The 24,420-nt window shown below is 35.1% G+C and overlaps 1 protein-coding gene across 3 annotated transcripts in view; it reads left to right on the forward strand.

Annotated features, from left to right (window-relative positions):
- Positions 1 to 24,420, forward strand: part of A1CF (APOBEC1 complementation factor) — an 88,058-nt gene that overhangs the window by 18,889 nt on the left and 44,749 nt on the right. For 2 of the 3 annotated variants that reach the window (XM_020903631.2, XM_020903632.2), the window contains exon 2: positions 12,242 to 12,385. The exons of the other annotated variant lie outside the window; for it this stretch is intronic. In XM_020903631.2, the coding sequence (XP_020759290.2) occupies positions 12,287 to 12,385 (99 nt within the window). In that variant the 5' untranslated portion in view covers positions 12,242 to 12,286. The remainder of the gene's footprint in view (positions 1 to 12,241; positions 12,386 to 24,420) is intronic. 3 annotated transcript variants of the gene reach the window in all.

The raw sequence follows: 24,420 nt of genomic DNA on the forward strand, positions 1-24,420 counted from the left end.
TTTTAATTATTTTTATTGAAGTATAATTGATCTATAACACTATGTTAATTCTACGTACACAACATGGTAATTCAATATTTCTATGCATACCAAATGATCACCATCACCTGTTTCAACTTCTGATTGAACTAGTTCCAAGTAACTTCACACTTTCAATACACGCTGTGATATATGTTGCCATTTTTCTTGCCAAATGAACTTAGAGTCAGTTTGCCAAATTTCAAAATAATTGTAATTTAAATTGGTATTGCACTAGTTTAATTTTAGAAGAATTAATCTTTATAAAAAGACCTCCATTTACCAAGGTTTTTAGATCCTTCAGTAGAATTTCATATTTTCTTTATATGGATTTTGGATATTTCATGTTGTTCATTGTTATTTTAAAATTTTTGTTTATATTTTTTAGATACTCATTTGTTTCTTTCTGCTTAAGTATGAAACATTTTTATAAATGTCTGTAGTATTCTTTATTAGTTCTAATAGTTTTATAATGTTGATTTACTTCTTTTCACTGAGAATGAATTATTGTAGTATTTCACTAATTAGTATAATGTTTGCTGCAGGTCTCTGATAGATACTCTATTAACTTAAGAATTACTATTCTATTACTAAGAGTTTTTTCCTTTTTTTAAACCAATACTGTGTGTTGAATTTACATTTACTCGGACATTCATATTTTTTCTTCTTTAAATCAATGAAATGAATTAAACTAATAGAAACCCTAATGCTGAATAATCTTTGTAGTCTTGTAACAAACCCATGTTTATTGTATATTAATGTTTTGATATTTTGCTGTATGCAGTTCATATCTATACTTGTGATATTGGTCTATAGTTTTCTGTTTTGTGATATATTGGCTTTGTATAAGAGATGTGCTAAATCTGTCAAAATTTCACATGTTTTCTGTTATTACTCTATGCTTCAAAATCTTTCTATAATAATATATATTTCTTAAGTGAGTCTGTAAAACTCATTTAAGAAATCTTAAAGTTTATAACAGGTGGCACAGTGGTAAAGAATCCACCTGCCAATGAAGGAGATGCAAGAGACATGGTTTGATCCCTGGGTTGGGAAGATCCCCTGCAGTAGGAAATGGCAACCCACTCCAGTATTCTTGCCTAGGAAATTCCATGTAGAGAGGAACCTGGTGGGCTATAGTCCATGGTATCAGAGAGTCGGACACGAATGCGAATGCACAGACACATACAAAGTTTATAAAATTTGCCTAATAAAGCCACTTGGATCTGTGTTATTTTGGAAGAATACAATGATTTTTTCCAATACAGTTTACAGCCATTGGTATTTTCAAATTTTTAACTTACCCTTGAAGCAGTTTTAAAAATTCACAGTTTCCCAAGTAACTGTCTACTGCATTTTTCAATTTATGATAAAAACATTTTCTTTAAAAGTCTCTTGATCTGTGGTTATATTCATTTTTTTCCTTGTTTTTAAAACAGTTTTCTTCATTTTATCTTGTCAAGATTGCCAGAGATGTACTAATTTACCATCTCTTCAATCAGCTCTTACATGTATTTATCTACAAATTTTTGTTTTTATTAATTTACATTTATGTTTAATTCCTTCAGATTTCTTTTAGTCTATGTTGCTCTTTTCCTAGCCTCTTTAGTGAAATGATTATCACTTAGAAAAATGCTGAAAATAAACAGCTTCCTCAGATCAGAATCTTGACCATATCTCATAGTTTTTGATGATTTGTTTTTTGATGATTTGCTTACATTGACATTCATTTATTAATATAATTTAACTTTTTAAAATTAGAGTAAGACGAATGGATAAGGAAGCTGTGGTACATATACACTATGGAATATTACACAACCATTAAAAAGAATTCATTTGAATCAGTTCTAATGAGATGGATGAAACTGGAGCCCATTATACAGAGTGAAGTAAGCCAGAAAGATAAATACAGCATACTAACGCATATATATGGAATTTAAAAAGATGGTAATGATAACCCTATATGCAAAACAGAAAAAGAGACACAGATGTGTAGAACAGACTTTTAGACTCTGTGGGAGAAGGCAAGGGTGGGATGTTCAGAGAGAACAGCCTTGAAACAAGTATACTATCATGGGTGAAACAGATCACCAGCCCAGGTTGGATGCATGAGACAAATGCTCAGGGCTGGTACACTGGGAAGACCCAGAGGGATGGGATGGGGAACACATGTAAATCCATGGCTGATTCATATCAATATATGACAAAAACCACTGCAATATTGTAGAGTAATTAGCCTCCAACTAATAAAAATAAATGGAAAAAAAATAAAAGAAAATAAGAGTAAGAGCTGTATGTTATAGATAGCTAAGATAGTTAAATAAGAAAGAATGATGAAATAATTTTTAATTAACCACCCAGTTAATTAATAATAATCAGTTAGCCTTTTATAGTCAGTCTGATGATAATAATACAAAAATTAACACAAATGAAATCAGCCTATACAGAGTTTTGTAACCCACCATTTTTTTTACTTTATTATATTTTACAAATATCTGCTTAAATGACATGTTCTACTAGAACAACAATTTTATTAGCTATACTGTACCACTGCTTATTAACATATTTATTCATCATTGGATATTTATATTGTTTCTAATTTTTATTAAAAAATTAATTTGCTTTATAAGACATCACACATACATACACACAAAAGCACACAAACACTGAGGACCCTAGAGATTTTTCCTACTGATAAATGAAGGCAAGTAAATGAAATAACTAGATTATTAAAGAAGTAAGAAAGAGTCAAGATAATATAGTACATTCAAAACTGCACTTCTCTTCCCCTCAGTTTCTAGAAAGGAGAATAACCATTCAGAGAGCCACAGACCATGATGGCTAAAAAGTCAGCCAAATCAGCAGATAAGGAACAAATAAGGAATGCTTATTAAGTGTCTTCCATATGCCAGGCACATTGTAAGATGCTCTCATGTCCATGATCTGATTTATTTAATCCTGTATTTAAAAAAAAAAAAAGGAAAGAAAAACATGTAAGTATCTATGTTTCTGTTCTTTTCTTAAAATAGGAAATAGTGTCTCAGAAGAATGAAAATCATGGTGGCAGAACTGAAATTTAAATGCAAACTTGTCTTTCTCTAAAAATGTGCAGGCTACTCTAAAAGGAGGATTTTGTCAGTATTTACCAGTAAAATTAATATAACTACTATGAACAAGTTTATTATTTTAAGTTAAGCTTTGTCTAAGCTCAAACTGACCATGCCCAACTTAATGCATAATTCATTACTAATGCCTGAAAAAAAAATAGAAGGTATTCTGGTTAATTTGATTTTTTTGTTTATATATGTTGTATTTTAAAAATAAGACACCAAGTATTAGGATTTTGTGAGATGTTGTTGTGGCTACACTCTGGAATTTTATGTATGCATATTCTGCATTAATTTTGTTACCGTTCATGATTCATGGCCAAATAAAGAGCTATCACATTAATTTGCTTCCAAAATGAGCTTAAGACTAATTGTCATCACTTTTCCAAAAAGACTTTTAGAGTTAATTTAAATTATTTTATCAAGTAATACAGAGTAAGTTTTACTGAATCTCATTAGGCAAATGTGTAAACTTTGGTCATAAATCCTTCACAAACCATTTCAGTACAATTTGAAACTCCTGTGTAAGATTCCCAGGGGATATTAGAAGGCTGAAATTCATGATAAAATCACTTGTACAACTTGCATGTTGCCTAAGAGTATATCCAACCTGGTGTGTTAGTAGCTCAGTCATGTCCGACTCTTTGTGACCCCATGGACTGTAGCCCAACAGGTTCTTCTGTCCATGAGACTTTCCAGGCAACAATCCTAGAGTGGGTTGCCATTTCCTTCTCCAGTGGATCTTCCCAATCCAGGGATCGAACCCATGTCTCCTGCATTGCAGGCAGATTCTTTACCATCTGAGCCACAAGGCCTACATCATGCAACAATAAGACTTTGGGGAAAGACTGGATTTGGTTTGGAGAGGTCTCAACAGCAAGTGAAGCTCCCGTCAATTTGACATGCACGTGGCACATTGCTAGTACAGGACCCCAAGTATCCTCAGTCACAAAGAACAGCTTTTCCGCGCTTACCAAGTCAGGAATAGTGTTACTTGCCATTCAGTTTCCCTATTCATTCTCTTCAGAAAAGAAGCAAAATACAAAACAAATAAGATAGAAATAAATTAACAAAACAACTCCATTTGGTAACTCTAAATTGTCTAGCCAAATGCCTGGCATTATACATTTGCAATAGATAGCAAGCATTTGTTGGCCTCTTGGTTAAAGTTGAGGACAATTACCTCTATTAGTTTTTCACCACGAAACCTTCTAACCTTAGTTCTGCCTTTGTCCTTCACCTGCCTTTTTGTTCCTCTCTGCCTCTCATTCACAGCTACCATTCCAGCTTTTGCAAAGCCATTCTTTCTTCGTCCTGTAAGTGTGATTTTCCATCCTGCACATCTCTTACCTTTGTCTCGTGTCTTGCTCAGTTTACTGTTTTGAGAGACTTTAAAAGCAAACAAACAAAAAACTTATTTTCCCACTTTCTTGTTTCCCTAGTAGCCACAAGGGCATTAAGATCTTCCCATATTGTTATAACTTCAGGCAAATCTAGATACAAATATCACCTAAATTCTCCTCATATTCTCTTATTTTCCCTTCAACAACAAGGTTCTTTATATGAGCCCAATTTTTATGTTCAACTTTTATGTATGCTTTTCTACTTTACAGATTAGGGTTCTGATTTAGAAGTTGCATACAAGGAGAAAAAAAAAGAGTATGTTTCTGACAGCTCTAAATTTGGAAAAGTCATGATCTTCCCCTCCGAACTTCTTTCTTCCAGCTTCCTTCTTATCTCTGTTCCCTGCTACCTGACCTGAGCCAGGACCCACTGGCATTAGAGACCATCAGGGTCAAAGGTCAGGAACAGCAGCTCTGATCTTGTCCAATAGTAAACTCTGGAAATTTCTATCAATCAGTCTCAGCCAAGTGATGAGGTGATTGCTCATTCCAATCCACCTGTGACTTTCAGGCAGGCAGAAATCTTGATCCCCCAATAACTTCCAGGTTCACTTTATGTTTATCAAATAGGCACTAACATTGCAAATATAAAACCAGAAAGGCCTTGAGAAAAAAATTAAATCCAAACATAAGCTCTTATTTTTCAATCACTTTGCACTCAAACTTTTAATTTTATAAAACTGCACTCTCCCAGATATGATGACTCATTCATAAATGCAGAGAAACCTGCAAATCAATTCCTTACATAAAGCAAATTCATTCTAGGATAGAACTTTCAGGAAGTGACTGGAGCAAGCATAATAATAAGTATTAGGAAATTAGATGCAGACTCAATTTACTTCTGATCAGTACAAGTCACTACAATTTATAAAACACCCATGAAAAGTACTTCCTTTGTTCCACAGGTATTTACTAAGCATAAAGTCAGGCTAAACCTTCTGGGCAAAGATGAGTACAACATACTCCTTATGTTCAGGACGTTCACAATTTAGTTAAGTAAGCAAATAGTTATGGTACTATCTCCAACAACCAAGGGAGGTATCAGCTTTCATGAGAGAATTAAGGTAGTGGCATCTAACATTATCAGTAGAGAGGATCAAAGAAATCATCACAGAGAAGACACTATTTCAGTAGTCTGGAAGGATGAACAAAGCAGATGTAGTCAGGTGAAATGCGAGAAGGGAATGGTAGGGAAGAGAAGGGAAGAGAAAGAGCATTTGAAACAGAGAGCTCAGAAGTCTTAATATAAGAAAACATGGGAATTCCCAGCAGCAGGGTCTCTGAGTGACACTGGATGAATGTCACACTCTGAGTAACACTGAGTGAATCTGGGAGCTGGTCCTGAATATACGACGTATCATCCTAAGGACTTGGGACTTTATTCTTCCAGCAAGTGGTTTTGCAACACTACCCCTTGGAATTAGAGATCAATTATGATCACAATTAAATAATAAAATAGCAAACACTTTCTGGGCAATTTTTAAATGTCAGTAGCCATTTAAAATATGAATACATTTAAAATACTTAATCCTTAAAAACAAACCCTATGAAGTAGGAACTAATATTATCCTAAGTTTTAAATGTTAGGAAACAGACTCAGTTTCCCCTGAATGGAAGAACCGAAGAGGGCAGCATATTTATGCAGCAGGTTTGGTGGTGAGCATACACTTGAGCAAAGTCTTCCTTTGCCAAGAAAAACAGGATGGGGGGGCTTGAGGGCAGATTAATGAAAGTTGGCAGAGCTGGAAGAGACCTCTGGTTTTTTATACTATTAGCCCCTCCTTCACCTCATTTTCATAATCAATAAGGAAGGAGGAGAAGGAAGTGCTGTTATGGCAAGAAAGACCTTTCAGCAGTCTCTTTGCTGTTCCCCGCCTCTGCTTCTCCTCTCCAACATGAGTAATTAGCAGTGACAGAAAGGAAGGTGGGGGTACCTAGCGTGCTAGACCTAACTCAACACTTCACAGATGTTTTCTCATTTCATCTCCACAATAGCAATGTCACAACCTGCCTTTTATCCTGATTCACAAATAAGCAAACTGATGCTGTGGGGAGGGGAATCCATGATTCTTTCCTTTATTCTTTCCTAATATTTCCCATCATCTCTCTCTCTATCCAACTTCCATTTCTTTGCCCCTTTCTTCTTTATTCTCATCTAGGTAACCAACTGTTCCATGAACCTCTGGAATTTCTTACTATACAATCTCTGAGAAATTGGAGAGATTGCCTCTTCTCTTTTCCTTTTCTATTTTTACTTATCTGTGCCCAACATGAATCCAGCACTTACTACATTCCAGGAACTCTTCCGAAGCCCTCCTAAAATATTTGCTCATGTAATGCTCACCCAATGATCCAAAGAGAAAGACTACTGCTCCCTCAGTGGAAGATTCTGAGTGACCAAGAGGTTAAGGAAATTCTCCAGGGCACAGAGTAAGAGGCAGAATGGAATCCAGGAGGTCTAGCTCCAGGGTCTGCATCCCTATTCAGGCTTCATCTTACTTGCCTTAGCAGGTCTTGGCACACCTGACCAGACACTTGATCTCAAAATTCTTTTTGTTTCCTCCTTGGCTTCCAATTCACCTCCCTCACCTGGTTCACCTCCTACCTGTCTGGCTGTTTCATCTCATTCCCCTTTGCCAATTCCTCTTTGATCCCTGGCTTCCAAAAGTTGGAGTACCCCAGAGATTAGTCCTTTGACCTGTTTTCTAACACTCAGTCTCTACTGATCTCATACAATTTCACAGCTTAAGCATCATCTCCAGGCAGATTGCAGCCAAATTGGTATCTTCTGTCTATAAATCTCCTATAACATTCTGACTCATATATCTAACTGTGCACTGAACCTCTTCACATGGCTCCCTAGTGGGCATCTTGAAATCAACATGCCTCCAACTGAGTTCCTGCTCTTTTTCCACAAACTCCTTATTCCTCATCTCAGTAAAATGGCAACTCCCATTTCTCTAGCTGCCCAGGCCAAAGAACAGTATCATCCTCAATCTCTTGTTTTTCTCTCTCCCAGTGCATACAACTCATCTGTAAGATATATTCCAAAATTTGATCACTTTTCACCACACCCACTATCACCATTCTACCACAAGCCACTGGTCTCTCTTACCTGGATGTCGAAGGGTTTCTAACTGGTCTCCTTGCCTCGCCTCTCAACCTTTCCAACCAGAGCAAGGGAAGCAAGGCCCTGTCTTAAATGCAAGATGGAAGAGGCATCATAAAAGTCAGTGGTTAAGACAAATGATAAATTAATGGAATTTTTTTTAATAAAAAATCAATGAAAAGAATTCATGGTGAACAAAATGACAGATTTTAAATGAAAACAGAACCAGATTGTTTGCCTTGCCTCCCTTGCCTCACCCTCACCTAGGCCTGTCTGACTCCCTTCAATGTATTTTCTTATTTTTTAAAAAATATAATTGGAGTATAATTGCTTTACAATGCTGTGCTGCTTTCTGCTATACAACAAAGTGAATAATCTATATGAATACATATATCCCTTTCCTCTTGAGCTTCTTTGACAAAGGATTAATCTGCAAAATATAAAAGCAGTTCATGCAGCTCACTGTATACAAAACACCCAATCAAAAACTGGGCAGAAGACCTAAACAGACACTTCTCCAAAGAAGATATACAGATGGCCAACAAACACTTGAAAAGATGCTCAACATTGCTCATTGAAACGCAAATCAATGTGTTCTTGATGGTTAGAACTATCCCATTAAACATGAGTCACATCTTCACATCTCGAGGCAAGAGCAAAGGTCCTTCCTGTGAACTGCAAGATCCTTCACAACCTGGCCCGTCATCATCTCTCTGATACCAGATCCCATTTCTCTACTAATCCACTCAGCCGCACCCTCTCCACCTAGGCCTCCACTGTTTAATCAACAAGCCTGCAGCTCGGGGCCCTCACACCTGCCAAGTCCTCTTCTTGGAATGCTGTCTCCCAAATACCTCCCTCACTTCAGCCAGGTCCCTTCCCAAATTCACTACATCAGGATTGTACCATCTAAAATTCCATGCTCTTCCCAACACATATACTTCACATTCCTTTTCCGTTCTTTTTTTCTTCTCTGAAATGAACATAAGCACAGTGCATATTTTGCCTGTTTATCTTGCCTACTATTGTTTATCACACCCACTATAAAACTTCATGAGATTTGGGGGAGAGAGGGATTTGTTTTGTTCTCTGCTTTATATCCAGTGTCTCAAAAATTCTTGGATGACAGTAGGTGCAGAGGAGCCTGATGGGTTATAGTCCATAGGGTCACAAAGTGTCAGACACGACAGAAGTGACTTAGCATGCATACATGTACCCATTACGTATACAACTTTTGAATGAATAAGTGATAAATGTTTGAGTGCTTTTCATTTAGCTCTGAATGTCTGCTATGTATAGGTTTTGAATTCTATTGCCTCAATAAATAACACTGGAAATTACTCTTTGAAAATTCAGAAGCTCAGATCTGATGTATTTATAAGGTATAAAATTAGAAAATGTATTGCAAAGTCTTTTTTTCAAATTGACCAAATTTTTAAACAAAAGTTTGACTTGCTTAAGAATATATTTATCTTGGATTTGAGTTCACCCCTTAGATTAGGTCAGTGTTGAAAAGGGATTGTTTTTGAGGAATAAACTTTGAAGATCAAGTGTCTCTAGTCAAAATTTTGAATTTTATTTTCATATCCTAATTTCCAAACACTTGACACTATGTTGAGATATTCTACAGATTTTCTCAATGATATCAGAGTGAACATGTATGTGATCAAAAGGCCATTCTGATGTCAAAATATTTAATCACATTTACTAATAATTAACCAAAGCTAAAGGTAAGTTTTGCAAATAAAACTTGTCATTTCACCACAGATTGTTATCTCCTGATGGAGAAGATGAAGTTCAGCAAAAAGTAAACTTACAACTTGGCTAGAAGACAACAGACTTTGCCTTCTAACATCTGTAACTAACAAGACTAACCCCATCAGACCCCAGTCCATCCACGACCTCCTTGCTCTTATGGGTTAAATCTAGCACTGTGGGATCATGAGAATATCCTGATGAAAAGGCAATTTTAGTAACATTTGGGAAAAGTGAACAAGTTAGAATTAGTCTCAACAACTAGCTTTTTCTTTCAAATCTTCAAAATTCCTTCTGGGCTTTTTTAACTTACAAGTTTTTGAGGTACAGTTGATTTACAACGCTGTGTTAGTTTCAGGTATACATCACAGTGACTCAGTTTTATGTATATACACACACACACACATACATGACTGAATATATATAGAATATATATATATTCTTTTCAGATTCTTTTTCCTTACAGGTTATTACAAAATATTGAGTATAGTTCTCTTTGCTATAGAGTAGGTTCTTGTTGGTTATCTATTTTACATACAGTAAGGTATGTTAATCCCAATTTCTAATTTATCCCTCTCCCCCCTTTTCCCTTTTGGTAACCATAAGTTTGTTTTCTATGTCTGTGGGTCTATTTCTTTTTTGAATATAAGTTCATTTGTATCATTTTTTTAAGATTCCACATATAAATGATAACATATGATATTTGTCTTTGTCTGGCTTACTTCACTTAGTATGATAATTTCTAGGTTCATCCATGTTGCTGCCAATGGCACAAAATGCCTTTTTTTTTTAAATAAAAAATGCCTTTGTAGTTTTATTAAGATGATTTATATTGTTTCATAGAAACTTCTACAACTATTTCACCAGCAGTTTAGAATTATAAACTAAATATAGGTATCATTTTATGCCTATTTTGTAGTATGCATAGAAATTATTTATACTATAAATGTATCAGTAAAGTTACAAGTCATTCTGAATTGCTGCATATATATATATATATCAAACCACCACTATCAAAAAATACATTCCAGTTTGTCTTAGCCAAGATACAAAATTAAAATGGAAACAAACAAAATGCTGCCTTTTGTAAAGTAACAGACACAGAAACTTAGTCAACTGTCCATAGAACACAATGCCCTAAAGCTGGGTAGAAAATGAAACTGGCATATAGACAACACTAATTAATTGCTTCTTGAGAGAATGAATGATTGAGCACCGAATCGATCTGGGTCAGAAGCAGGCAAGACTTATCAGAAAATTCTGGGCAAGAATGGCCATGCTTATATACAGAACAAGAAATTGTTCCATCCCTTTAACAGCTAATGAATATTATCTCTGGAATCTCGATTGAGTTTTCTAAATTATATGAAAAATATTTCATGCTAGATGATATTTGTCTATTAGTTTGGGAACATTTTTATTTTATTACTTTTAATAATAGAATACTTTGAAGCTGCATTTTACTCAAATGATTATCTCAGCTTCACTTTTGTCACCTAATTTTTTACCCATTCTCTGTATTGTTAATGGTGCAGTTACTCTGAATCTTTAAATGAAAACCAAAGTAGTATAGGAAACCCCAATACATAGGACAGAGAAGTTTTTAGAGGGCCTATATTGAAATGCATAATATTTGCATGTGATTCAAATCAGTGTAAAACAAGCCTCCTCTGTCCTGGTTGGCAGAGTACATCAGGCAGAGTGAAAAATCCAGCACAGAAGCTTCACTGAGTCACTCCCACTCATCCCTCTCTGCATATGAAAACCTCCAGGGCCTCTCACCAGTCTGAACTGGGACCTTCACCATGGAAGTGTCCTTGTCCTGGGAACCTGTAGATTTGAGCAACCATCAAATTGGGAATGGGGCTCAAATCCTGTTCCCAAATAGAGAGTATAGACAATGAAATGCTGAAGTTTCCCATTTGTAGCAGCATGTGCAGTCACTCAGTCATGTCCGTATCTTCACAATCCTGTGGACTGTAGACCACCAGGCTCCTCTGTCCACGGGACTCCCCAGGCAAGAATACTGGAGTGGGCTGCCGTGTCCTTCTCCAAGGAGTCCTCCCGACCCAGGGATCAAACCCACGTCTCCTGCACTGGCAGGCAGGTTCTTTACCACTGAGCCACCAGGGAAGCCCACATAGATCACCACTGACATGTGCAAATTTTTGTTATTTCTTAGATTTTACAAAGGCCTCACATCCTTTCCTGAGTGGTCCATGTCGTATATGATCCAGGTGTCAGTAGGCACTTCCAGTGCACCACTCAAAAGGATCCATTGTCCTTGTTCTGCTAAACCCTACATGACACTTTTATTACAGAGTAGTTTGCATGACTTTTGTATATCTGGTACCAGCACACTGTGGTCTAGAAATTTATCTTTGAAGAATAAGTTGGTAAATGTCCTAGGTAACAGAACAGATAAATGAAATTGAAACTTTCAGGCTCTTCATACCATATCTTAGTTGATTTGACTTAGTAACACTGCTCTTTCCCCACATTTGCAAGGACCATTCTATGTATTCTTTTAATTGGTAAGAACGACTTTGTTTTCAAGCATTTGGTGACATTCTGGGATAATTGGACTGAGAATTACTGGTCTGCCTTCTAAGTGTAAAAAAAGGTTATTACTCAATGTTTACTTCTAAATTTCAACTAAAATTGAACATTTTTTAAAAGCTCTTTTTTAACGAGGACATTTAACTGGTCTGGTTTGTGGGTGACTGTCAGTTACTCTATTCTTAGTGACTCATTTATAGAGAATGTTTCCTGAAGATGTCCTTCATGAAAGGGACACGTTTGGACTAGGTAATAGTAATTTACTTAATTTATCTTAAATTTGGTTTCAGTGAGCAACCCTAATTAACCTGATTTTTTGCTGATAATCACTCTCAATGGAATCAAATCACAAATCCGGGGATGGATTGAGCGGAACCCAGAAGGAAGCAGCCCTCCGCGCACTGGTCCAGCGTACAGGATATAGCTTGGTCCAGGTAGGAGCTTCTCGTGCCCTCTGCTGAGGCTCACCACTGAGCTCAGAGTGGTGGGGATATCGGGGATCCTAGCATGTAAAAGGTGACTGGTCAGCTGTGTAACCCTGAAAATGGACGTTCCTTCCAGAGGAAGTTGGCACCTTTCGGTCTTTCAGGGGACCTTACAGGTGGTATTCTCTCTACTCTGGGTTATCAACTCAATTTTGCCTTGTCATTTGGAAACTGAACTAGTGTTCACAGTCATGAAGACTATCACAGTTCTGAAAGGCCAATTTAGAATAACAAAAGGCAGCTGGAATTCACCACTGAGAGCAGTCAGTGAAGTAGAACCAAGTTGGTGTTTCAAGAAATCAGCAGAAAACAAATTATCCAGAGACTTGCTTTGATTTCCAGAGAGATTTCTGACTATGGATGTATGAGAACTTGTAGATGAAGGATCCAAGAACTGACCATTTTGTCAGCATAGCTATTCCAGGATGTTCTCTCAAAATAACTACTCAAGTTTCTCTCCATGTCCAGCATTTTTATTTATTTTTTTTCATTTATTTTTATTAGTTGAAGGCTAATTACTTTACAATATTGTAGTGGTTTTTGTCAAACATGTCATCCATGTCCAGCATTTTTAAAAAGGAAAGAATAAAAAAATCCTAAAGCTATTCATAGTCACTAGTTGTTCAGAATTATCTGCATATTATTATCTTTACGATAACCTCTGTTAGAGAGTTTATGATACATTGAAAAGCAAACTAGTATTATACATATAAATTATCTTATCTGAAGAAATAACACTGCTCTTTTTTTTAATGTTGCTCTTTTTACAGTTCAACAAAGTGTTAATATTTTAATTCTCAGCTGTTATCTTTTTCCTACATACTTCCCCAACTTAACCAAAACTTTGTGCTCTTATGAAAATGAAAGTCATAAGTGGATAACAATAACATATACAGTAGTGTCCTTTATTGCAAGTTCCTTTGTCAGATCAATTGAAAACTAAACGCAGCACACTTTGTAATAATCTTATGAGTCAGGGCACACTTTGTTAGAGATAATGCTCAAAGTTATTTCTAATTTTTCATCCTAAAGAAGAGTATTTATTTAGTCTTTTTTAAGATTTCAGAAAGTATTATGTCACAGAAGACTCCTAAAAGTTTAAGCCAAGGGGGATACTAATGCATTATTAGTTTTTAATACTTAGTCTATTTTAGGATCATTAATAATCTAAATGCCTTTATCTCCAAATTTAATGTGCTTCAAAATTAATGCCTGACAAATTTTTTATGCAGTCTTTTCCTACATAAAGGGGTTTTCATAAGCCAAAGAGAAAATTTGATAGCATTTACAGTCTATAAAACAGAAATATTTAGGATAATTTTTTACATTTGCTCAGGTATGTATGGTTAGCTGAAAAAAATGTTCTTTTTCTTTTGTAAACAGCAGTCTCATGAATGCTATAAAATCAATAATTTTTAAATCAGTTTATCTTTTTAACTTCTTTATATCTTAAACACTCATATAAGAACAATGGTAGTGAAAAGCACTTAAACCCTTTTGAAAAGCAATTTGTCAATATTCATACATAAGGGTATTCTCCTGTGGAAACAAACTTCTAATGATCTGAAATATAATGATGAAAATATATATAAATATTTCTAGTGTGACACTATTTCTAATATCAATGTCTTAACTGTGAATATATAATTACCCTCAACAAGCAGAAGTTTATGAGAAATTACCCTAAAACAATGTAAATTGTCCATTTAACTTTATTCTGGGCACTGGTTCTTTCATTTCCCCTAGATGAAATTCAGGGAAAGTCTCATGACTTTTCTGGTAACTTTCAGCTAATAAAAGATCAGCCGCTAAATAATGAATATGTCTAGTCCTGTAGAATGAAAACTTAACTTCATTCAAAGTGAAAGCTATTTCCCTTTCCCACGCATATCAGGGTGGAAGGCAATTTCTATTTTTTTCTCTTGATGCTCTCAGAAGCCTAGTTCCCTATACCAGTTTACTGACTAGAATTCCTGACTCAACGGAAGCAGAAGAAAGGGATGAAAGTAAAGGAGAGGGGACAGGAAAGTTTTCGCTTGACTGTTTTTGGCATTGGTCTCTGAGCCTGGCAGGTGTGTAAAGCTCCTAGGGTACTCTCGAGAGTCATCAGAGACACCCTGAATTCCACTGCCAGGGGTCCCTCTGGGTAGAGGCTACTTCCCTGAGACCCAGTCTCCTCCGACAGAGCTCTTTTTGACACTCCTAGCATCCCTCTTGGAGGAGATGGAACTTCAACCCTAATTCCTACATGTGGCCAAACTCTAGACCCCTGGAAACTCACATTCTGACCCAGTAAAACCTGCAAGTGCAGGTGAGATGAAGCAACCAGTTCTCCTTCTCACCAACATCAAAGCAAATGGCCAGCCTCTTGCTACCATGAGATACTCCAGGGGTGAGTTAGACCTACCATCCTCGGGTGTTTCCAACTGCAGGGAGTACACAGCAAGCTCCATGAGCTTTTTCCTTACTCCCCTCCTCTGCTTTAGGTGAGCTGAGAGGCACCTCAAGATTCCTTCCACTTAGGGAGAACTAGGATTCACAACACACCAGCAGTGGGCTCCAGAGATCTTTGAAACAATTCCAAAAATTCCTCTTAAACTCTTCAATATTTTTTCTAACTCACAGATGGGGAGGGGTAGGAGGTGTTCACTTAAAGTTGTTCAACAGTTTCTCCCTACCTCCTGCTTGCTGGTCCAGTAAGTTTCATATCCACATCAGAGGCCAGAAGAATTCCATTCCGTCTTTAAATCCTGTTACAAATGAAATGTAAAAAGTCACTAAGTAATCATTTAGAAAATTCTGCAGAATAGACAATTTTAGCATATTAAAGCAATGTAAAAAGCTTGCAAATAATACATTTTTTAAAAGGCTCAAATAGCAATGGAGACCTTTTCATAAACCTAATAATTTAAGAACATTTTCATTAAAAAGGAAAAAATAATAGGGCTATTTTATCCTTATTATGTAAAGCATTTTCAAATAAAATACACCTAAAAATATATGACCTATTTGCCTATCATTTTGGTCTTACATAATCAATTACATTCAGAAAATATTAATAATAAGGATTTAGATCACAAGTTAATAGCAATTACAAAATAGCAAACAGTTATTGGGCACTTATATTCCAACTGCTTATGTCTATTAATTCGTTTAGTCCTAACCACAACACTGTGAGGTAGTTACTATGATCATCTCCAATTTCCAGATAAGGAAAACAAAGCTCAAGGAGTTAGATAGTTTGCCCAAGATTTATGGGCCATAATTCCACTGCAGTTGGCTAAAATTTCCAGCAAGATTTACAGAACTAAGTGCTATTATAATGTTATCTTTAAGATTGCTATTTGAGAGATTAGCATGCCAGAGCATGCTAAAAGCACTTTGTTGAGCTTAAACTTTGTAACATGATTCGCTTGAGGTAATCACTTATTAGCAGAATGACTACTGGACCAGATATTTTTTAGTGATGTAGAAACCTAAAGTTCTGAAACCTTTGCTATGTAGATCAAAAGCCTCTAATCAAGATGTAAATATGCACATGATTCAGTTCAATCATTTTGAATGATTTGGAAAATCCTTTCTGATTTTGACTGCAAAGTGTAGAAAGTCACCCAAGACTTCAAATCAGAGACCTGTTATTTAACCCAGTGTCTACCACACACAAGAATAATCATTTTTTTCTCTTTTAGTTCCTTTTTTAAATTGAACTATAGTTGCTTTACAATGTTGTATTACTTTTAGGTATACAGCAAAGTGATTAAGATTTATATATAAAAATATATGCAAGTATATGTATTTGTAGGTTGCTACAATATATTGAGTATAGCTCCCTGTGCTATATAGTAGTCCTTGTTGTTTACCTATTTTATATATACTAGTGTGTATATGTTAACCCCAAACTCAAGTCCCTTAACAGCTCTCGGCCTTGACTTCCCAGATGATTGACTAGGACCTGCTCCACTCTTAGTCAAGGTTTGTTATTCTAGCATATGCTCAGTCTAGTTATTGGTCAGCAAACTTGTTTAATTGGAAAAGCAAACCAGCATGTACTGAGACATAGCTTCAAACTCTGCAGTTTAGGGAAAACCCTTCCGCCTTCTATTTCAGTCTTCCTACTCTGGATTAGAGAAAACATTAACGTCATCATCAAATAAAAGAACATCAGATGTACTTTTTAAAAAGTCTCTGTACAAAAGTGCAGATATTAATAAGTATATTGATGCAATTGAGGGAGTTGTACCTATATAATGATATTTTTAAATATTACAGTATTTGCTAAGTTAGGGTTTGAAGGATTTGCTTCAGCTCTACGTTTGCAGTCTCTGATATTGAATGCTGAATACTTGCAAAGCAAGAATTCCAAAAAGAGAGTGTGACTAATCTGTGCACTCTTATCACTAGCAGGACAAATACAACTGCCAAAAATAGAATTTTGCAGGTTACTTAATAACATGAGTCAGTCTCTTATATCCAAACTGATGCAATAAAACGTGCTCATGAGGATCTGAAAATATGTCTCATGACATTCTTTTTAAATAATAATTGGACATATTTAGAATTGATAACTAAAATTTTTATCAAACTTCTTTAAATGATAAAAGAATTTTAATGAATAGAGGTTCAGTAAATATTATTATAAAAATTGTGTAATGTTGACAAGCTAAACTTTCAGCTTAGTCACATTATGCCACATAGAGAGATTTCGGATGTGTGCTGCAATGTTAACTTGTAAATAAAATTTGTCTCTAGGCAATGGAATTAGATGTGGAGTTTTTTTTCACTTTTCCATTCTTAACTGTACTTCCCAGATCTTCCAAAACTACCATATATTTGAGACACAAAAGGGGAAAAAAATAACATTATGATGATCCTTTCCTCCAGAATGTATTACTAGTGCTGGTCATCAACTCTGTGACATCTGATGCTCCTTTCATCCAGAATTTTCTCCTTAAAACTAGAAAAATACATTTTCATAGATGCTTTCTACCCAATGTGGAGTCAGTTTACACCAGTTCTACTACAATGAAGCCTAAATATATAGTTAATAAAGATCACTCTTAAGTAGTCTGAATATATTTTAAAGAAGACCCGATGGTTATATAGTATTTTTCAGTGATTTAAAATATGGTGTGTGTTAATACTTTGTTCAATTACCCTATAGATAATCTATTTTCTAAAAATTATTACAACACAAATATTTATGTGGTATGTCAGTCTTACTGTTTGTCTAATGCAGTAGATATTTTTAAAAATTTTCTTTGCTTTTCCCCCCAATCCTTATTATGAAACACAGTGTGTTAGTCCTTGAGATTACAGAAGTATAAATTATAGCAGCTGACCTAAAATTCATATCAAGTAATTGCAATGAAAATTAATTTATCTAGAATTTAAAAAGACAACATAAGACTGCATTAAATGGGTATAACATTTCTGTTTAGAGCCTTAAAATTGACCATAGTCTTTGATCTAAGGAATAAGGACTAATATTTAGACATAAGGATGGTCATCAGAGTTGAATTTATAATGTTTAAAAATATTGGACACATCATCATAAATGTCCAAAAAAAATTACTGGTCATATAAAATATGTTGCCCTTATATTTCCAAATTATATGGTAATATAAAACTGTGATTTCAAAGAAAGACAGGGGAAAATGTTCAAATTTTAAAATTTAGTTAAAAATAAGAAAGCAAACCTGTATGTATCAGCCTACAGATCATATTTTAAGAAATTATTCACACACACAAATATTAGAAGATAATAAAAGGTAATCTCTGATAAGCATAGCTTTTTCTTTCTTGTGCTTTTTATTTTCCAAACTCTTTATAATGAATATGGATTATTTTTATTTCAAGGAAAAAAATCTCATAAAGTAGAAAATATTTCTAAGAAGCATTCAGTTAGGAATAGAAAACCTAGGAAAATTTCATGAAGAAAACTTCATTATTGAAGCTGGATGATAAATGCTCGGGTTCACTAGGCGATTCTTTCTAATTCTTTATATGTTTGCTGTATGCATATTTAATACTGATATAGTCCAACGCTCCCATTTCACTGTTGGAAAACAAGCTCCAGAGTTATACAGTTCAGTATAGACATAAGCCAGAGGTCAGCAAACTGATCCATGACTCAAATGTGGCCACATCCTGTTTTTCAGTGATTTAAGGACATGAGTGGTTCTCACAGTTTTAAAAATGTTGCTTTTGTTTTAATCCTAAAATATCAACTATCTGGCCTTTTACAGAAAAAGTTCGTTGACTCCCAACTCTTATCCTTAATTTAGTACTCTATAAGTTAATCCATAGGTTTTTAAAATATTGAAGTACAATTGATTTACAGTGTTGTAATAATGTCATGTTAGTTTCTGGTTATAGCAAAGTGATTCAGTTATACAGATGTGTGTGTGTGTGTATATATATATATATTCTTTTTTCATATACTTTTCCATTATAGTTTACTACAGGATATTGAATATAGTTCCCTGTGCTATACTATAGGACCTTGCTTATCCACTATATATATACACATATATATATATACATATATATATATACATACATACATATATATATATAGTTTGCATCTGCTAACCCAAAACTCCCAATCCAATCCTCCCCTGTTCCCCCTCCCCCTTGGCAACCACAAGTCTGCTCTCTAATTCACAGTTCTTTAAGAAAATGCCCTATAACATAGATGAGGGTTTAAGATTCCTTAAAGGAAGCAGGAGCATCCCTCCTTGTCCTACCCACCAATTCAAGTCTAACCCTCATTCCTTCACTATTTATTTATTCCACAAATAGAGACATGGTGCCTACCTTCATGAAAATTTCTCAAAGGAAGATAGAAAATAAGCAAGAAATTAAATAATAGCATAGCATGTTAAATGCTATAAATATCATAAATCAGGTCAAGTGACAGAATGGTAGAAGGCCATCTTCAGACAAAATGACATTGAAGTTGAGACATAAAGGATGAGGGCAAACAAACGTGGCCAGGAGCCAAAAACAAAGCAGCATCTTTGGCAGAGGGGACTGCTTGGGGGTACTGATTAACCAAAATATTTGTAAAATGCACAACGACTTACAAGCAGTGAAGATAATAGAGTGCCTCAATTTCAGTAAGATTACAGCAGATAAATAAGAAATCAGTGCGCTTCATCTTTCTCTTCCCTTTTCAATCAGTCATCAGTCTGCTCCTAGGAGCAATTCCCTCAAACTAGGAACAAAATACAGACTTTAATTCCCATTTCTCAAACTTTCCTTTCCATGCGTGTTCTCTTATTTAGAGTTTCACTGCAACTATACATTTTAATTTTCTAATTTGTTCAATTCCTAAATAAATATCTACAAGCCAAAAGGTACAAAAGATGGCACTAGATCAACATTAATCTGATTAGAAGACCATTCTCTGCCTATGTGCCTCAAATTAACTCCCCTATCTCTTTGGCTTGGTATAATGTGCTTTAGTAACTTTCCTTGGGTACTTTTGAAATGGCAATTTTTTCTACAAACAATGCCATAAAAATAAGTAACTTAGGATCCCAGAGTTTACAACTGGCTTCAACTAGACTAGATCAGTGAAAAGCAGATGGAAAAACCCTGTGGCACTGACATTCTTTTCCAACCACCACACAAAAATCCCAGGGACAGAAATAAGAGTTTGACTCCATGACAAAATATAGCTCTTGGGTCCTCCTTTTTCTTTTGTTGCCTGTTCCTACCACCTGCTTCAGTCCCCATTATTCAAGGACTTATGTCATTCATCAAGTGCATGAATGCTAATTCCTTAAATAAGTGGCACTAAACATGAGAACAGGATGGTACCATTAGATCATCACAGGCGTAATTCCTTAAGGTCACCACTCTAGCCACCCATAGGCTAACTTCATTTTCAAGCTCCTAAGAAGCTTTGCTTTTACTAGCCAGCAATGCCATAGCCTGGTGTGGAAGACTCCAAATTGAAGGAGCAGCTCTGTAAATCCTTTTGTGGAGAGTGCATGTACCTGACATGAGATGGGAACCTCAGCATCCCAAGGGATAGAAATGCATTCCAGGAGCTATTTTCAAACAGCAATGAATTTCTTCTCCACTCGCCTAATAGGGAGTGGGTTACATATGAGGTCTTCGATAAAAGGTTCAAAATATTTGCAAAATATGAACTATAGTGCTTTCCCTTAAAATAGAAGGACATGACAGTTTCTGTTTTGTTGGCTTAAAAAATAGTGTAAATTTCATGACTCACACAGAAGCATTGATGGCAGTTTTGAACTTTAGACATTGTTTGCAGGTAACTTCAGGACTAACTGTTACATGTTGGTTTAATATCAATCAGCAACAAAAAATAATTGGCTCTTAATCTTCACCTAAAATCTTATTATGACATGCAAAGAGAACTCTCTAACATAAGCTAAAGAGAAAAAAAATGAGATCACAAAAGCATATAATCATGAAACTGGGTGGGATTTCAGTAGCTGTGATCCTTTTTTTAAACATTGTTTCAGAGATGCAGGGCAGAGAGCTGAAGTGATGTTGAACAATACATTGACAGAGCATTCAGTAACCTTGAATTTCACCATGAGAGAATTATTCCACTTTCAATTCTCTTTTAAGTTTTCTGATGAGGAAAGTTTTTAGAGGTACATCTTAAACACCTCTCCTTCCCCTGCTAATCTTTTAAAACAGAGAACAGGACTAGGGATCAGTTTTTAGTAGATAACAATGTCTGGCTAGAATTTGATCACGGTTTCCTTTTGTAGTGTTAAATAATGACCTTCCATTTGTGGGAAATTACACACCACTTAAGAGAATGATACTTTCTTTTTTGCATAAGTAAAAGACAGTGAATCAATGCAAAGAAAGTCATTAAGTATTGAATAATTAATGGACGAAGTGTCAAGTGGATATGCAATTGGATTTTAAAAATCCCTACATTTCCTTTAAGGATCCTATTAACTAACTCAAAACACATTTTATGAATATGTTTCCACACTTAAATACGGCATAAGTCAGACTCCATTTCACAAGCATCCTAATACCCTCCCAAGACCTCTGCAATCACCTCGTTCATCTTTTATCCTTTTAAATGAAGAATTTCCTGAGGAAAGATTTAGTGCCTTGCGGAGTCCCTTGGCTTGTCAAAAATTCTTCCAGGTGTGGTAAGGAGAATAATTACTGTATAAGATTTCTCACATGCTAAAAGAATCAAGTACATTCAGAATTCTCCTTGGCATATGTTGAACTAGAAAAGGATAGAAGAACAATTAACCCAAAACAAATGTTTTTTATCTACATAAGGTCATATGTTCAAATCTGCATGTGAATATCTTTACGTTATTTAACCAGGTCTCTGACTGCTACCAGTTGGTCAATGCAAAAGGGCAAACTGTATCTATAATAAAAAGCTGGATGGGCCTATTGAATGAATTACACATTCCAAAATGATTCAAGCCCAAAACAGATAAAGGAATCACCAAAGTTTTCATCTAGTTATTTCTTAGATATAATTTGTAGGCTCCTGCAGGTTGGAGCAGTGAGACGAGACACATACCCAGAGCCAGAAGTGAACATGAACACAGTAAATCCTAGTTGCAAGATAATATATGCTTTGCAGTCTACATTAGTGAACCTCAGGGCAAATATAAACAGTGTCTTAGAAGACAATTGGCATTTCCCTTGTTCTCTTATGCAGAAACACCACATATACACTCCAAAAAATATATTTTCTGATTTCTAAATTTGTATAAGGATAATCTTGCATTTCATATTCCCATGAATTAGCCAAAAATGTCTAGAAAGCTTTATAAAACACAAGTTATTTTTAAAAACCTGTTTACTTTTAAATACTTCCATTACTGAGATACTGAAATCCTAAAGGGTGGTTGTCACACATAAATCTTAAAAATAAAGGGGAAATATTAGAAGATATCATTAAAGTCATCATTTGATAACAAATTAGTTCTGCCTTCACAAGACAGCTAACCACTTGACATCAGAACTCTTCCTAGGCGATAGGATTTCAACCGACACTCTTCCAAAACGATACATCAGGAACATGATTCATAATTTGCTAACAGTTGTTTCTATGGATAAACCATACATTTTTTAAAGATCAAATGTGACAGCCTTTTGAGAATGAAACAAATAGATAAATTTTCAAAAGCCAAAATCTATTTGCATCTGTGTGATTTTTGCCATAAACACATACCACCACCAATAATATTTAGAATTTATTAAAAAATTTGAACAGAAATACTGTTTAGTTTTAAAAGTAGACTTTTTCTAACTTATGTAAATAGGAAAAGTTTTACATTCCTAATATGCAATAAAATAAATGCATAACTATTAAAATAAAACATAAATATTAAAATAAAACATGGACTATAAACTAATATCACCTCACATATGATATTTTGAGAAACTCTGGGCTGTATGATAAAAAACTAAATTTATATCCATGTATTATAGTCATGCCCTGGCTTTGCCTCTTTGTTACTAACTATAGTACCATATTTCTACAAATTCCAACATCCCACTTATTCAGTTTTATACTACAGTTGTTATTTTTCTATTTTAAGAAAAATATCTGGCATTCATATTGTGTATGCCTTGCAAAGATTGTAAAAAACAACCTAACAAGGGAAATGCCAACTTCCAAAGTATATAAGTTAGATAAATTCTGCCTTGGAAAACTTCTCAGCCTAAAGTAGATTTTACCAATTTGAAGTCACTGATCTTAAGGTGTGTGGGTAAACAAACAATACACAAAACAGACTGTTATCTTTCATACAGAATTAACAAAATAAACACTCCTTATAGCACTGCCTGTTGTCCTCCACAACAATAATAGCATTAGCAGAGCAAAGGTAAAATCACAACTAAGGAGATTCTTTTGGTACCTCTTAGTTAAGGCCCCTAAGATTTGCCTTGAACTCTATCACATGTTGAGGTATATAGATGCTTTACAGGTGGAAGATAATAATGATAAGGCCTAATAAAGACCTTTATTCAATTTCACAAATCAGCAACTAGGAAAGCATGGTAGTAATGTATGAACTCCAATAGACACAGTCCATAGAGCTGTTCTCCATGTGTAGGCATCAACCATGAGGACAGACCACAGGAGTTTAGCCACAGAACCATTGTTCTTGGTATGATGCTGGTGACTGGCATGCTTGTGAAGGCTAGAAATGCCACCAAACTTGGGAGGATTGTCCAGCACTTAAGAGAACGGGAACAGAAATAGATACAAACATAGTCAATTGGAAAATGGGATGGGGAGCATCTGAAATCAGTTTAGTAAGGAAACATACACAGTTTCTTGCCTCTTGGCAAGAAAAAACAAAGGACCAGAGGGAACCACAAAGTTGATTACAGATTTGGAATATAAAATTTCCAAAGAATCAGTGAAAGGAGTTGAAATTACTATTCAGGAAAATAGACTGAATGAGGGTTCATTAATTAACGTCCTTATGAATGGGTCCATTTATCAAGACAACCATCTGGTATCCATGTTTGATGAAGTTGAACAAGAAAGTGAGTGTGGCACACAATATGGAAAACTGTGAGATTGCTAAGCCTGAGAAGAAAGGTCCTCACAGATTCTGAGCAGTACATATGCCAAGTTCACCAGACTGAGAACCAGAGGACTTTTAGTCTATATTTTCTGTGATAAATTAAACCAATGCAACCTTACGGAGGCCACATAATATCTCTGGATTCAGCTTTCCTCATCTGTAAAATGAACATATTAGGTTAATATTTTTAAAAAAGAAAAATAATACTAAAACTACAAGCACGGACTCAGGATTCAAATTTTGTCTTTGTCACTTACTGTTTGTATGTCTTTGGACACATTCTGCGCCTTGAATTTCTTACCTACAAAATGAAAGTAGTAATAATATCCTCATATGTTTGTTGAGACGGTTAAATTAATTAATACATGGAAAGCATTTGTACAGATCCTGACTCAGGGTTAACTGTTGTTT

Source organism: Odocoileus virginianus, chromosome 7 (genome assembly GCF_023699985.2).
Source record: "Odocoileus virginianus isolate 20LAN1187 ecotype Illinois chromosome 7, Ovbor_1.2, whole genome shotgun sequence".
Classification (NCBI taxonomy): Eukaryota; Metazoa; Chordata; class Mammalia; order Artiodactyla; family Cervidae; genus Odocoileus; species Odocoileus virginianus.